The 15,055-nt window shown below is 36.5% G+C and overlaps 1 protein-coding gene and 1 long non-coding RNA gene across 4 annotated transcripts; one reads left to right on the top strand and one right to left on the bottom strand.

Moving 5' to 3' along the window:
• Positions 1-2,040: 2,040 nt before the first annotated feature.
• LOC141361665 (uncharacterized) lies at positions 2,041-8,155 on the bottom strand. Of its 3 annotated transcripts, none has more exons than XR_012367847.1 (5): positions 8,015-8,155; positions 7,700-7,870; positions 6,276-6,335; positions 4,360-4,748; positions 3,173-3,849 (listed from the first exon to the last, which is right to left on the bottom strand). XR_012367847.1 is itself a non-coding variant. In XM_073863279.1 (4 exons), exon 4 carries the CDS (start codon positions 3,037-3,039, stop codon positions 2,104-2,106), a length of 936 nt encoding a protein of 311 aa, XP_073719380.1. In that variant the 5' UTR covers positions 3,040-3,135; positions 3,731-4,748; positions 6,276-6,335; positions 7,700-7,838; the 3' UTR covers positions 2,041-2,103. The 3 variants fall into 3 exon arrangements, 1 of the variants encoding a protein (XP_073719380.1); XR_012367845.1 differs by having other exon boundaries at positions 3,176-3,849; positions 4,563-4,748; XM_073863279.1 differs by lacking the exon at positions 8,015-8,155 and adding an exon at positions 2,041-3,135 and having other exon boundaries at positions 3,731-4,748; positions 7,700-7,838.
• LOC141361675 (uncharacterized) lies at positions 7,712-9,708 on the top strand. The gene is made up of 2 exons (XR_012367859.1): positions 7,712-7,851; positions 7,962-9,708. It is a non-coding gene; the product is annotated as an uncharacterized lncRNA (long non-coding RNA).
• The last annotated feature ends 5,347 nt before the right edge of the window (positions 9,709-15,055 follow it).

Genomic DNA, 15,055 nt, shown 5'->3' with positions numbered 1-15,055 from the left:
GTCTCTGTGCTATGGTGGGGCCTGAATCCTGATTGGAACTTTTCATATGTACTATTATTTGTCAAAAATGTGCGTAACTGGCTTGCCACTACCTTTTCTAATATTTTTGAAAGAAAAGGGAGATTTGAGATTGGTCTAAAGTTATTAAGCTCTCCCTGATCAAGCTGTGGTTTTTTAATCAGCGATTTAATAACTGCTAGTTTGAAAGATGTTGGAACGTATCCTATTTCTAGCGATGAGTTAAGGATATTTAGAACCGGGGTTGACACTACAGGAAATACCTCTTTAAGTAGTTTTGTGGGAACGGGGTCTAATATACAGGACGATGATTTGGATGACGTTACTAGTTTAGAGAGCTCTTCTATTGTAGTAGGTTTAAATGAATCAAGATGTTCGTGTGGTAGTCTAGTGTTAAGTGAACTAACGGGTAGAGTGGTGGCTGCCTGTGTAGCTACGATGTTGTCCCTTATAGCCGTAATTTTGTTAGAAAAGAAGTTCATGAAGTCGTTACTATTGTGTTGGAGTTTACTATTGGTTTCTGTTTGTTCTTTGTTTCTAGTCAGTTTTGCAACGGTGCTAAAGAGGAAACGAGGGTTATTATGATTCTCATTTATAAGCTTGCTAAGATAGGTAGATCTGGTGGTTTTAATAGCCTGTCTGTAGTGTTTAACACTATCTTTCCATGCTGCACGCCATACTTCTAATTTTGTGCTTCTATAATTTCTTTCCATTTTCCTAGTTGCCTTTTTAAGAGCTGCGGTGTGATGATCATACCATGGAGCTGGCGGCTTTTCTTTGATTCTCTTTTTTCGAATGGGAGCAACGGCATCCAATGTGTTAGAACAGACATTGTTTAGGTTTTCTATTACAATATCTAGATCATCACAGTTATCTGCATGTTTAATTTGGGACAGGTCTGGAAGAGTGCTAATAAAGCTATCTTTAGTGGTGGAAATTATTGTTCTGGCTAATCTGTAGCATGTTGTGGATTGAGTGATCCTAACTAGAGGTACAGTGTATGACACAAGGTAATGGTCAGAAACTGCATCACTCTGAGGTGATATTTTGATGTCATTAATATTAAGCCCGAGTGACAGAATTAAGTCTAATGTGTGCTTACGAGTATGCGTTGGCCCTGTCACGTTTTGTCTAATATTGAGAGAATTTAGAACATCCATAAACGCACGTCCTAATGCATCTTTATGGTTATCCACATGAATATTAAAATCACCAACGATAAGAGCTTTATCTACAGTGACTACAAGCTCAGACAGAAAATCTGCTATTTCTTTAAGGAAATCTGCATGGTGGCCCGGAGGTCTATAGATTGTAGCTAAGGCAAAAGAGAGCTGTTTGTGGTTACGATCAGTTATTTCCATATTTAACAACATTAGTTCAAATGATTTAAATTTTAGTTCAGATTTTTGGTTTACTTTAAAAATTTTGTTGTATATTGTAGCTACACCACCCCCTCTCCCCTTTAACCTAGGTTCGTGTTTATAATAATAGTCTTGTGGGGTGGATTCGTTTAAACTAATGTAGTCGTCTGCTTTAAGCCAGGTTTCTGTTAAACAGAGTGCATCTAAGTTTTGGTCATTAATTATTTCATTAACAATAGGTTCTTTATTGGTAAGCGATCTAATGTTAAGAAGGCCGAATTTTAACATTCGAGGTTCATCTTGTAATGTATTGTTTTCTAATTTTATGTTGGTCAAATTTGTACGTGATGTGGCAAGCGGTGCTCTGTATTTGCTTGTTCGGGGAACAGATACAGTTGAAATGTGTTGATATTCTGGTAAGATCGACTCGAAGTTCTGGGATATATGTGATCTAGACATATCATGCCAGCTAACAGACGGACAGTTAAGCTGATCCGTCTGTTTCCTGACCTGGGCCCTGGATAGTCATACTATATCAGAATTAAGAATATTAATCAGATTTCTGGTGAGTATAGCACTTCCTTCTGATGTCGGATGAAGGCCATCTCGGGTTAGGAGAAATGGTCTACCCCAGAAATGCTTCCAATTGTCTATAAACCCTACATTATGCTGAGGGCACCACTTTGACATCCAGCCATTGAGAGACACTAATCTACTATGTGTTTCATCTCCCCGGTAGGCGGGGAGGGGACCAGAGCATATTACATTGTCTGACATTGTTTTTTGCAATTTCACACATCTCCTTAATATTATCTTTGGTGATTTCCGACTGTCGGAGTCTGGTGTCATTTGTTCCGGCGTGAATAACAATCTTAGAAAACTTCCGTTTAGCATTAGCCAGCACTTTAAGTTTGGATCTAATGTCAGACGTTCTGGCTCCCGGTATACAGTCGACTAGGGTGTTTGGTGCCTCAATGTTAGTGTTCCTGAGTATAGAATCTCCAATGACCAGGGCACTTTTAACAGGTGTTTCAGCTAGTGTATTCCTTAGGGGATCGAATCTGTTAGAAAGTACCGTAACGTTATGGGTCTTAGATGGACGCCGTATATGACTATGCCGCCTGACAGTCACCCAGTTAGACCGCCGACTTGACTCTGATGTCGGAACCGAGCCATGTGTATTATGATAAACACTATGCGCGCTCGATACAGTATTTATAATGTTTACATTAGCATCTGATGTCGGAACACTATGTGCGCTCGATACATTGTTTGTAATGTTTACATTAGCATCTGATGTCGGAACCGAGCCATTAGTCTTTTCGCTCGATACAGTATTTACAACAGTAACATTAGCGGTTTTGCTATCCTCAACTAGCGTTCGGATGCGCGATTCTAGTTCAGCAACCTTCTCAGTTAATCTTAATACTTCAATACACTTAGTGCATGTAAACCCATCTATGCTAACGGCAGAAGCTAAACTATACATGTAGCAAGTAGTACATGTTACAATAACAAGCGGAGTCTTACCGCTTTCATGCTGGGCGATGGCGTCTTTGTTTACCCGAACGCGCTCCGCGGAGCTGCATCGCGTTGGGGGTTTGGTTGTGGTACGCCTCAGTCGCCTGCGAACGTCTGGGTCCAGGGTGATGTTGGGCATGCTGAATCTGCGAAGGCCGGGCAGCGGCTCCTCCACAGCTTCCCGATCGCTTTCATGTTGGGCATTATGAAATATTATGAAAATAAAATGACTCCACTGAAAGAGAACAAATGTGTTTTACCCCATTAAAAATGTATATTTAAAAATATTTGAGTGGGTCTAGATTACAGTTGTCTAATAGGTTTTGAAATGAGAAGTTTGGAAACCCCAGCTTTACACAATACTAGTCTCAATTAAAGTTAAAGGAATAGTCTACCCTTTTGCCACACCAAACCATGCCACTACCCCAACCCAGACGAACCAATACATATCTATTGTGCACCGCACAGCGCGTCGTGAACGCGCCAGCACCCAGCCCAGCTAGCCCCATTCATTCCTATGGTACCAAACAGGGAAGCCACCAAACACTTTCGTGTTTTCCCTATTTTAAGACTGTTACATGAGGAGTTATACCAGTAAGTATGGTGCCACAAAATAAAACTTTTTTGGTACCATAGGAATGAATGGGGCCAGGCCAAATGCCAACACACCCACAACGCGCTGCACGGCGCACGCACCGAAAAAAGACAGGCATGCATCAATTCATCCAGGTTGAGGCAACAACACAGTTCAACATGGCAAAAGGCCAGACCATTCCCCTAATATTAAGTTGTAATATAACTGAAATAAATAGCATTTGCAATTGACAGACATTAAATTGAACTGATGGCAGATGAGGTATGGGGATGATGCTGGGCCAGAGTTGAATCTGTGCATCTTAGTAGATCAGGGTGGTTCATCCTTAAGTGCTGCATTAAAAAGAGAAAGGATCTAAAAAGAAAAGAAATTAAATATTTCTCCCAAATCAACATTGGACTATCAACACCAAATTAATAATGCAATTACATGCAAACAAACCTGTCAACCGTCAATATATAACAGATACTACACACCTGTGTCCAATACATCAAGATTCTCACAACATTTTAGGGCTAGCTTATTACCACAGTTCTGGCTATTCTTCATATTCTGTGTGGTGGTTAGTTTGCAACAGTGACAAAAATAAACTTTTCATTAACATTACCATTTGTTCACTTAAGCTGACTTCCAAGAGCACAGTTATCTAACACAGTCTACTGTAAGTGTTTTTTAACATTAAATATAGATTCATTTTTTTGAGAGAGATACAAAGGACAGATGTCTCTGCTTGCTGCCTTCATCCGTGTGACCAATCAATGGTTGTGTTAAAAACATGATAATCAGGTGCTAACAATTAGGTGAAATATTGTGCAGTGTTACAGACAACTCTGATTTCTGATGTTATGTCATTAAATATCCTACCTCCGACCTCAATGCATTCCAGTCAATCACGTATCACATTTGCGTGTTTACCACATAATGAGACGCCAGGAGAAGTTTGTGCTCTTGTGCCAATTATGGCAGAAAACGGTTACTGGATAATTTAACATTCATGTTCATCTATATTACGTGCTGCTTAAAGTTTGTTTGCGGTTCATGTAAGGCTGTGAAAGGCTAGCCACCACCTTGTCTGCAATGTCAAATGACGCATCTCGTTGAGGTCGGTGTTGATCGATCTGTTCCAAGTTGAGAGGTCGGATACTCCACTTTGTTTCCTGTTCCTGACTTCTTACGGGTTTAAGGTCAATAATATCCAACATCCAAGTTGTCTCGAACACAGCATTAGTTCATAGACTCCAGTTCAGTTCTATCTGTAACAAAAGAACACAATGAGACCATCATCACATCAGACAAAGTATTTCATTTATATAAATTGCACCCAAAGAAAAACCAAAATGTTAAAAACATGACAGATCAAAATCTTCATTTAAACCCAAAGGGGACTAGCCTGGTAATACCATTCTCTGCTACTTTGCTTGAGCGGAAGTACAAAGTCTGATGTAGTCAGGCTAAAAGGGGACATGGTCTTTAAATAAAACACCCAAAATGGCCCTCTTTTTAAGAGTTTTCAATATCTCCACCACAGTAAGAATTCATTTCTTTCTCAATACTTAAACATTAAAGGTCACGTTTTTCCTGATCCCATTTTTCAAACTTTAGTTAGTGTGTAATGTTGCTGCAATAGCATAAATAATACCTCTAAATGATAAAGCTCAAAGTTCACTGCCAGCCAGGTGATGTATACAGAATCCCCATTCCAATACAGCGAACGGCCGGTTTGTACTACAGCCCTCTACTTCCCGGTTGAATGACGTCAAAGCAAGTGTGTTTGACTAAACTCCGTCCTGGCTAAGATAAGCTGCTATTGAATCACAACACACTAAACAAGCTACACAATCAGAACTCGTTACGTATTTCTGAAGGAGGGACTTCATAGGACAAAGAATACATCAGCCCGTTTTTAGGACAGTGAAAGGACTATATAGATATGTAGATTGTGTGAAAAATACCGCATGTGAAACATGTACACATGTTATATTACGCACTGTAAACACAATCAAATCTTCAAAAAACACAGGAAAAACGGGACCTTTAAAGTTGTTCAGTATTATGGTTGTAATCAAGAAAATGACAATGCAATTTTATTTAAAGATCATATCCCCTTTGGGTTTAAATGCAGATTTTAATCTTTCATGCCATGAAGGCAATAACGCCGAAACATCTGCCCTTGTATTGTTTGATTAGAAAAACAGGTCTAAGCACCTAAAGCTGGGAGAGCATGGTGAGGGTGTTGATTGAACTAGATCTATTGACCCCTAGATAAAATAATTAATAAAAATAAATGTTCTTTTCTTATCTGCCCTGTCCTATTTTGTACTGCAAAATAAACAAAAGCAAGTGACCATAGTATAAAGAGGATAAACTATGGGTAATAAGGTATTTAGCAAGGCTTACATTTAAACATTTTTGTTTTATCTCATAGACTATGTTTACACTGTCAGTTTAAATCTGATTTTTGTGTATATCCAATTTGAATGACTGACTGTACACACTGTGTATGACAACTCTTCGTGTTTGATTTGTGTGACCTGAGGCGCATTATCTTTTATCCAAAATAGCTGCATTGGTTTTTAGCAATGACGATGCGTTGATGTGTTTGAAATAAATGTGCTTGAGTTCATGCAGCAACAACCAGTTTTCATAAATGAAAAATAAAATATTGTCTTTTTATCCAATTCATCCGAGAAATCATTTGGTAATTAAAATAATGTACCCTAAAAAACCTTTCATTAGTAAGACCGCATTCATTACTTTACTAAATATGGGAAGAGACTCACAGGTGGAGGTAGAAGTTTGGTCTGCACTTTCCATAGCTGGTGCACAGGGATTGTGGTAGGCTAGTGACACAATTGAAGAAGACTAGTTAAAAATCTGCTTTACAACAGAGGTTGAATTAAACTTTTTCATTTTGACAGATAAGGCTTTAACAAATCTGTCATAATCAATTAGGACTAAAATTAGGGATGCACGATATATCGGCCGACATATCGTTATCGGCCGATAACTGCTTATTTTTAATATTATCGGTTATCGGTCTGATAGCAAAATAAGGCAGATAAATGAAAGCCGATAAATTATGGATTATTTTGGTTTGTTGAACCACTTCACTTGCTCATTGCTGGCCATGTGGAGTTTTGATTGGTGCTTTCTGTGACATAGCACGAAGATGACACATGTTGCGGGCTTAAGAAGAGTATGCTAGTCTAGCGCAAAGACAAGATGTCCGCAGTCTGGGAGTTTTTCATTGTGAAATTAATAGGAATATTTATCGGCCTATATATATATCGGTTATCGGCCCCTAACTATAAAGAGTTATCGGTTATCGGTATCGGCCAACATTTCCATATCGGTGCATCCCTAACTAAAATATCAACAAAACACTTAGAAAATGAACAAAACCAACTATCTAAATCTGTCTGAACTCTAACATTGAGGTCTGGATAGACAAAGTGAGTGTTTATCTGTGTAAAAGTCAGACCAACATTGAAGACTGATGCAGTTGTCATTAAGGCTGATTTTGTCAGACCTACCCCAATGCCTCTACACAAGTAGGCTATGCGGCACTTTTCATTTACACGTTTGCGTCGTTGTTCGCATCGATGTGCATTTACACGTGCAGAACGCTAGTAGCCAATGTCCATAGGCATTTACCAATGTAAAATACAACATCAAGGCAAAAGCTGAAAAAAATAAAAAGTGGCAGAAAAAACCCTGGTTGGGGGCCAATCACACCAAATGCGTTTTAAAGACGTGGTGCACCTTTATTTGGTCACTTTATAAAAAACAGTGCAGTGCAGCGCAGCTTTTTATATTGCTAGGCAACCACCGAGGCAGCTGTCCTGTCAATCAAATATCTAAGCGTGAGCGCTCTTTTGCTCTTAACTGTCATATAAGCAGAAACTTTAAAAAGAGGACTCTTGCACTGACTTTGATCGAAGGTGAGAGGTGCATAAACACACAGGAGACAGTAAGTAACTGAAGTATGTTTGTTTCAAATAACTGTAAACATCGGTCCTACAACGGAAGGCCTGCGTCTCCCCATATTCAATTGGACAATGGAAAGACACAAATGACGTCGGGTGCTTTTCTGCTCTTAGCGCTCCTTCAAAAACGCATGTTGCAGTAGGGGGCAAAAATGCAAGGCGTTCAGTGCCATTAACGACGCACATAACGCTCAATGCTGCAGTTAAAAAAGATTTACCTCTTAGTAAAGACAACTGGATCTGAAGCGTAATGATGGTCTTCAGAAGGCCTCTCATGGTGGTCTTGATTCAGAGGTTTGAGAAGACTACCAAGCACCAGAGCCAGCTAACAGGTGGACCAAACATCAAGCCAGAATTCTGCATGAGTCAGGTAGGCAGAATAAAAGACGCTGTAAATAAACAATAATAAAAGATGGTCATTAATGACTTAATGCTTTTATATTCATGTTAATGCTTTGAAAATTATCTTATTTCTTTCAGAATTTATGTCTTTTGATATTATTGCCTAATGCAACAAATGGAAAAAAGCATACTTTATGACAACCTTAGCAGCAGAACACCATGACTTTCTCCTGGGTAGACGAGAAAAAAAGTTTGGTATCAACACCCATCTAACAATTAAGGTAAAAGATAAAGTTTTATGATCCCTGCATTCAGGTTAGAGTATGGGGTAAGTTGACCGTTCTATGGGTGTTTCTCAAATGCAAGGTTGCATCCTATGGAGGCTGCGTCCATCTTAGACCTGTCCTTCTGAGATTTCGAGGTTAGAATCCACCTCAAAAGCCAGAATGAGATGGTTTAGTTTGATGTCCAAGGCAATGTCATAATGGTTTCCGCCCCAGTGGTCATGGCATGAAAACTTTAAAGAGAGAAGTTGAAAATTAGCAATGCATCACCAAAAAAAAAAAAAATCCAATACTGTAGTACAGTGAATAAAAGTCATGTATCAACAGTCTTTACAACAAGGACAGTTAAACCTTTTGTAATTTAATTAAAACAACAAAAGAGAAAACAAGCAGATTGAGATGTCCTTCAACGATGCTTGATGACGTGGCAGCCGAGACATGCAGCATTCTAGGACGCAGCCTTATTAAAAATAAAAAAAATGGACGCAGCCTTATTTATTTTTATTTTATATATGTATAATGTACCCCCTGACTGAACTTGTATTTCTTATTATTTAAAAAAATATATATTAAAAATATTTTTAAAAGAACGCAGCTGTCCGTTTGAGAAACGACCGGAAACGACTTATATGTCGCGAGGCCATCACGTGACCACAATATTTACCAGAAGACCGTTATTTGCTCGAGTTCCCTCAACTTTTTTGTCGCAAATAACATTATTAATAACCTGTAAATAATAAAATTTGTACACATTACGTTCCTTTTCACGTTGTAATAGTATGTTTTTGGTTTAATAGTCGGCTTTAAGTTAGTTTTTCTGTCAGTTTGATCGTCAAAATCTACTGCGGTAAAGTTGGTTTGATATTCAGACATTCGGACTTCCGGGGTCAATAACTTTCTTAGTAGACATGGCAGAAGTTTAATCTTAGCAATTTCTAATTACCAAGTGTCTTGCCTATAACCTACATTTTTCACAATCGCTTAAAATATCCTAGTATCGTTGTAATGTCCTACCTTGTTGCGAATGTCTGTTGAATATCCAACTGGGTGCTGAGAGAAGCCTAGGGACCGTCTACAAAGTGATATTTTTCTTCATTAAGTGCGACCACTTAATGATTGAAGCTGTTTTAATTACCTATATAGACCTATCAGAAACTATCAGCTTGATTTGCTATGTCTGCTAATGATGTTTAATGACATTTTTAGCAAGAAGATTTACATTACAATGATATGTTGAATGCCTAGAGAATGGAAGATATAAAAATGTAGAAGAGTAGTTATTTGTAAGCAGTCCAGACAGAAACTCAATTGTTACCTCAAGAACAAAGATAATCTCTGCATTTTACAACTCTTTATATGTTTCTGTTTGTCTCAAAATAAAGAGGCACTGTGTTGGTTTTCGTAATCATATGTTTCTGTTCAATAGGTTTGAAAGAAGAAGCCTGATTACCCTGAAATTTTCACTGGACCCTCAAGAAAATACTTCAGGCCACATTTTGATGTTTTATTAAGTTCTAAATTTGCGGTTGTGAGTGTGGTAAAGAGCAGTTATATTATTAAAGCATGTAACGGTGTTCTCAATAAATGAACTTATGAATTTACTGTTTATGATTTTTGGGTGTATTTGTTTTATTACTTGTATTTCTTAAAAAAATGAAATTGTCACAGTTTCATAATTTTTGTGCATGTATTGATTTTTAACATTTTGCAAAACAGTTCCCGTCCATGGTACTGAACATCATGTTGTTCACACTTAAAATTGTAGACAAGCAAAACGTGTGGCATCAACCTGTATGTTTATTTGAAGTGAATGATACCCAAACTAGTTTTCAACATGTTTAAGATGTGTAGTTGAGAATTATTTGTAGTAAAGTTTGACTAGAAATGCAGTATGCATTTATTTAATGACACATGATACGGTTCAATAGCTTTTCAAACGTGGGATGCATGATCTTTATTGAACTCTAAAGAACATACTATATCTCTTCTATGTACAATTATTTATAGTACAATTTATAACAGCACATTTCTCTATGGGAAATCTCTATGCAAATACATTCTTTTCAATAACTTTACAGATAAAGGGTTCACCACTCAATACAAGGATGGGAATTCATCAATGTGCTCCAGGGAACATATTACAACTCTCAGATGTTCACTTATTTGCTCACAACTGAATATTCATCACAGTTCATTTCTCTATGGGAAATCCCTATGCAAATACATTATTTTCAATAACTTTACAGATAAAGGGTTCACCACTCAATACAAGGATGGGAATTCATCAATGTGCTCCAGGGAACATATTACAACTCTCAGATGTTCACTTATTTGCTCACAACTGAATATTCATCACAGTTCATTTCTCTATGGGAAATCCCTATGCAAATACATTATTTTCAATAACTTTACAGATAAGGAGTTCACCGCTAAAAAACAACATGGGAATTAATCAATGTACTCCAGGGAACATATTACAACTCTCAGATTGTTCACTTATTTGCTCACAAATGAATATTCATCATAGAACATTTCTCTATGAGAATTCCCTATGCAAATACATTATTTTCAATAACGTTACAGATAAGGAGTTCACCGCTAAAAAACAACATGGGAATTAATCAATGTACTCCAGGGAACATATTACAACTCTCAGATGTTCACATTTTTGTTCACAAATGAATATTCATCACAGAACATTTCTCTATGGGAAATCTCTATGCAAATACATTATTTTCAATAACTTTACAGATAAGGGTTTCACCACTCTATACAAGGATGGGAATTAATCAATGAACTCCAGGGAACATATTACAACTCTCAGATGTTCACTTATTTGCTCACAACTGAATATTCATCACAATTCATTTCTCTATGGGAAATCCCTATGCAAATACATTATTTTCAATAACTTTACAGATAAGGAGTTCACCGCTAAAAAACAACATGAAAATTAATCAATGTACTCCAGGGAACATATTTCAACTCTCAGATTGTTCACTTATTTGCTCACAAATGAATATTCATCATAGAACATTTCTCTATGGGAAATCCCTATGCAAATACATTATTTTCAATAACTTTACAGATAAGGGGTTCACAACTCTATACAAGGATGGGAATTAATCAATGTACTCCAGGGAACATATTACAACTCTCAGATGTTCACTTATTTGCTCACAACTGAATATTCATCACAATTCATTTCTCTATGGGAAAACCCTATGCAAATACATTATTTTCAATAACGTTACAGATAAGGGGTTCACCGCTAAAAAACAACATGGGAATTAATCAATGTACTCCAGGGAACATATTACAACTCTCAGATGTTCACTTATTTGCTCACAACTGAATATTCATCACAGAACATTTCTCTATGGGAAATCCCTATGCAAATACATTATTTTCAATAACTTTACAGATAAGGGGTTCACCGCTAAAAAACAACATGGGAATTCATCAATGTACTCCAGGGAACATATTACAACTCTCAGATGTTCACTTATTTGCTCACAACTGAATATTCATCACAATTCATTTCTCTATGGGAAAACCCTATGCAAATACATTATTTTCAATAACGTTACAGATAAGGAGTTCACCGCTAAAAAACAACATGGGAATTAATCAATGTACTCCAGGGAACATATTACAACTCTCAGATGTTCACATTTTTGTTCACAACTGAATATTCATCACAGAACATTTCTCTATGGGAAATCCCTATGCAAATACATTATTTTCAATAACTTTACAGATAAGGGGTTCACCACTCTATACAAGGATGGGAATTAATCAATGTACGCCAGGGAACATATTACAACTCTCAGATGTTCACTTATTTGCTCACAACTGAATATTCATCACAGAACATTTCTCTATGGGAAATCCCTATGCAAATACATTATTTTCAATAACTTTACAGATAAGGGGTTCACAACACTATACAAGGATGGGAATTAATTAATGTACTCCAGGGAACATATTACAACTCTCAGATGTTCACTTATTTGCTCACAACTGAATATTCATCACAGAACATTTCTCTATGGGAAATCCCTATGCAAATACATTATTTTCAATAACTTTACAGATAAGGGGTTCACAACTCTATACAAGGATGGGAATTAATTAATGTACTCCAGGGAACATATTACAACTCTCAGATGTTCACTTATTTGCTCACAACTGAATATTAATCACAGTTCATTTCTCTATGGGAAAACCCTATGCAAATACATTATTTTCAATAACGTTACAGATAAGGGGTTCACCGCTAAAAAACAACATGGGAATTAATCAATGTACTCCAGGGAACATATTACAACTCTCAGATGTTCACTTATTTGCTCACAACTGAATATTCATCCCAGAACATTTCTCTATGGGAAATCCCTATGCAAATACATTATTTTCAATAACTTTACAGATAAGGGGTTCACAACTCTATACAAGGATGGGAATTAATCAATGTACTCCAGGGAACATATTACAACTCTCAGATGTTCACTTATTTGCTCACAACTGAATATTCATCACAATTCATTTCTCTATGGGAAAACCCTATGCAAATACATTATTTTCAATAACGTTACAGATAAGGGGTTCACCGCTAAAAAACAACATGGGAATTAATCAATGTACTCCAGGGAACATATTACAACTCTCAGATGTTCACATTTTTGTTCACAAATGAATATTCATCACAGAACATTTCTCTATGGGAAATCTCTATGCAAATACATTATTTTCAATAACTTTACAGATAAGGGGTTCACAACTCTATACAAGGATGGGAATTAATCAATGTACTCCAGGGAACATATTACAACTCTCAGATGTTCACTTATTTGCTCACAACTGAATATTAATCACAGTTCATTTCTCTATGGGAAAACCCTATGCAAATACATTATTTTCAATAACTTTACAGATAAGGGGTTCACAACTCTATACAAGGATGGGAATTAATCAATGTATTCCAGGGAACATATTACAACTCTCAGATGTTCACTTATTTGCTCACAACTGAATATTCATCACAGAACATTTCTCTATGGGAAAACCCTATGCAAATACATTATTTTCAATAACTTTACAGATAAGGGGTTCACAACTCTATACAAGGATGGGAATTAATCAATGTACTCCAGGGAACATATTACAACTCTCAGATGTTCACTTATTTGCTCACAACTGAATATTCATCACAGAACATTTCTCTATGGGAAAACCCTATGCAAATACATTATTTTCAATAACTTTACAGATAAGGGGTTCACCGCTAAAAAACAACATGGGAATTCATCAATGTACTCCAGGGAACATATTACAACTCTCAGATGTTCACTTATTTGCTCACAACTGAATATTCATCACAGTTCATTTCTCTATGGGAAAACCCTATGCAAATACATTATTTTCAATAACTTTACAGATAAGGGGTTCACAACTCTATACAAGGATGGGAATTAATCAATGTACTCCAGGGAACATATTACAACTCTCAGATGTTCACTTATTTGCTCACAACTGAATATTAATCACAGTTCATTTCTCTATGGGAAAACCCTATGCAAATACATTATTTTCAATAACTTTACAGATAAGGGGTTCACAACTCTATACAAGGATTGGAATTAATTAATGTACTCCAGGGAACATATTACAACTCTCATATGTTCACTTATTTGCTCACAACTAAATATTAATCACAGTTCATTTCTCTATGGGAAAACCCTATGCAAATACATTATTTTCAATAACTTTACAGATAAGGGGTTCACAACTCTATACAAGGATGGGAATTAATCAATGTACTCCAGGGAACATATTACAACTCTCAGATGTTCACTTATTTGCTCACAACTGAATATTCATCACAATTCATTTCTCTATGGGAAAACCCTACGCAAATACATTATTTTCAATAACGTTACAGATAAGGGGTTCACAACTCTATACAAGGATGGGAATTAATCAATGTACTCCAGGGAACATATTACAACTCTCAGATGTTCACTTATTTGCTCACAACTGAATATTCATCACAGAACATTTCTCTATGGGAAATCCCTATGCAAATACATTATTTTCAATAACTTTACAGATAAGGGGTTCACAACACTATACAAGGATGGGAATTAATTAATGTACTCCAGGGAACATATTACAACTCTCAGATGTTCACTTATTTGCTCACAACTGAATATTCATCACAGAACATTTCTCTATGGGAAATCCCTATGCAAATACATTATTTTCAATAACTTTACAGATAAGGGGTTCACAACTCTATACAAGGATGGGAATTAATTAATGTACTCCAGGGAACATATTACAACTCTCAGATGTTCACTTATTTGCTCACAACTGAATATTCATCACAGAACATTTCTCTATGGGAAATCCCTATGCAAATACATTATTTTCAATAAGGTTACAGATAAGGGGTTCACAACTCTATACAAGGATGGGAATTAATTAATGTACTCCAGGGAACATATTACAACTCTCAGATGTTCACTTATTTGCTCACAACTGAATATTAATCACAGTTCATTTCTCTATGGGAAAACCCTATGCAAATACATTATTTTCAATAACTTTACAGATAAGGGGTTCACCGCTAAAAAAACAACATGGGAATTAATCAATGTACTCCAGGGAACATATTACAACTCTCAGATGTTCACTTATTTGCTCACAACTGAATATTCATCCCAGAACATTTCTCTATGGGAAATCCCTATGCAAATACATTATTTTCAATAACTTTACAGATAAGGGGTTCACAACTCTATACAAGGATGGGAATTAATCAATGTACTCCAGGGAACATATTACAACTCTCAGATGTTCACTTATTTGCTCACAACTGAATATTCATCACAATTCATTTCTCTATGGGAAAACCCTATGCAAATACATTATTTTCAATAACGT

The sequence above is a fragment of the Misgurnus anguillicaudatus genome, chromosome 3, assembly GCF_027580225.2.
Source record: "Misgurnus anguillicaudatus chromosome 3, ASM2758022v2, whole genome shotgun sequence".
NCBI classification, from domain to species: Eukaryota; Metazoa; Chordata; class Actinopteri; order Cypriniformes; family Cobitidae; genus Misgurnus; species Misgurnus anguillicaudatus.
This window is presented reverse-complemented; position numbering and strand designations above follow the sequence as displayed.

Excerpts from the sequence above, each read along its gene's own strand:
- LOC141361665 (XM_073863279.1), bottom strand. The coding sequence starts at position 3,039 with ATGCCCAACATCACCCTGGACCCAGACGTTCGCAGGCGACTGAGGCGT.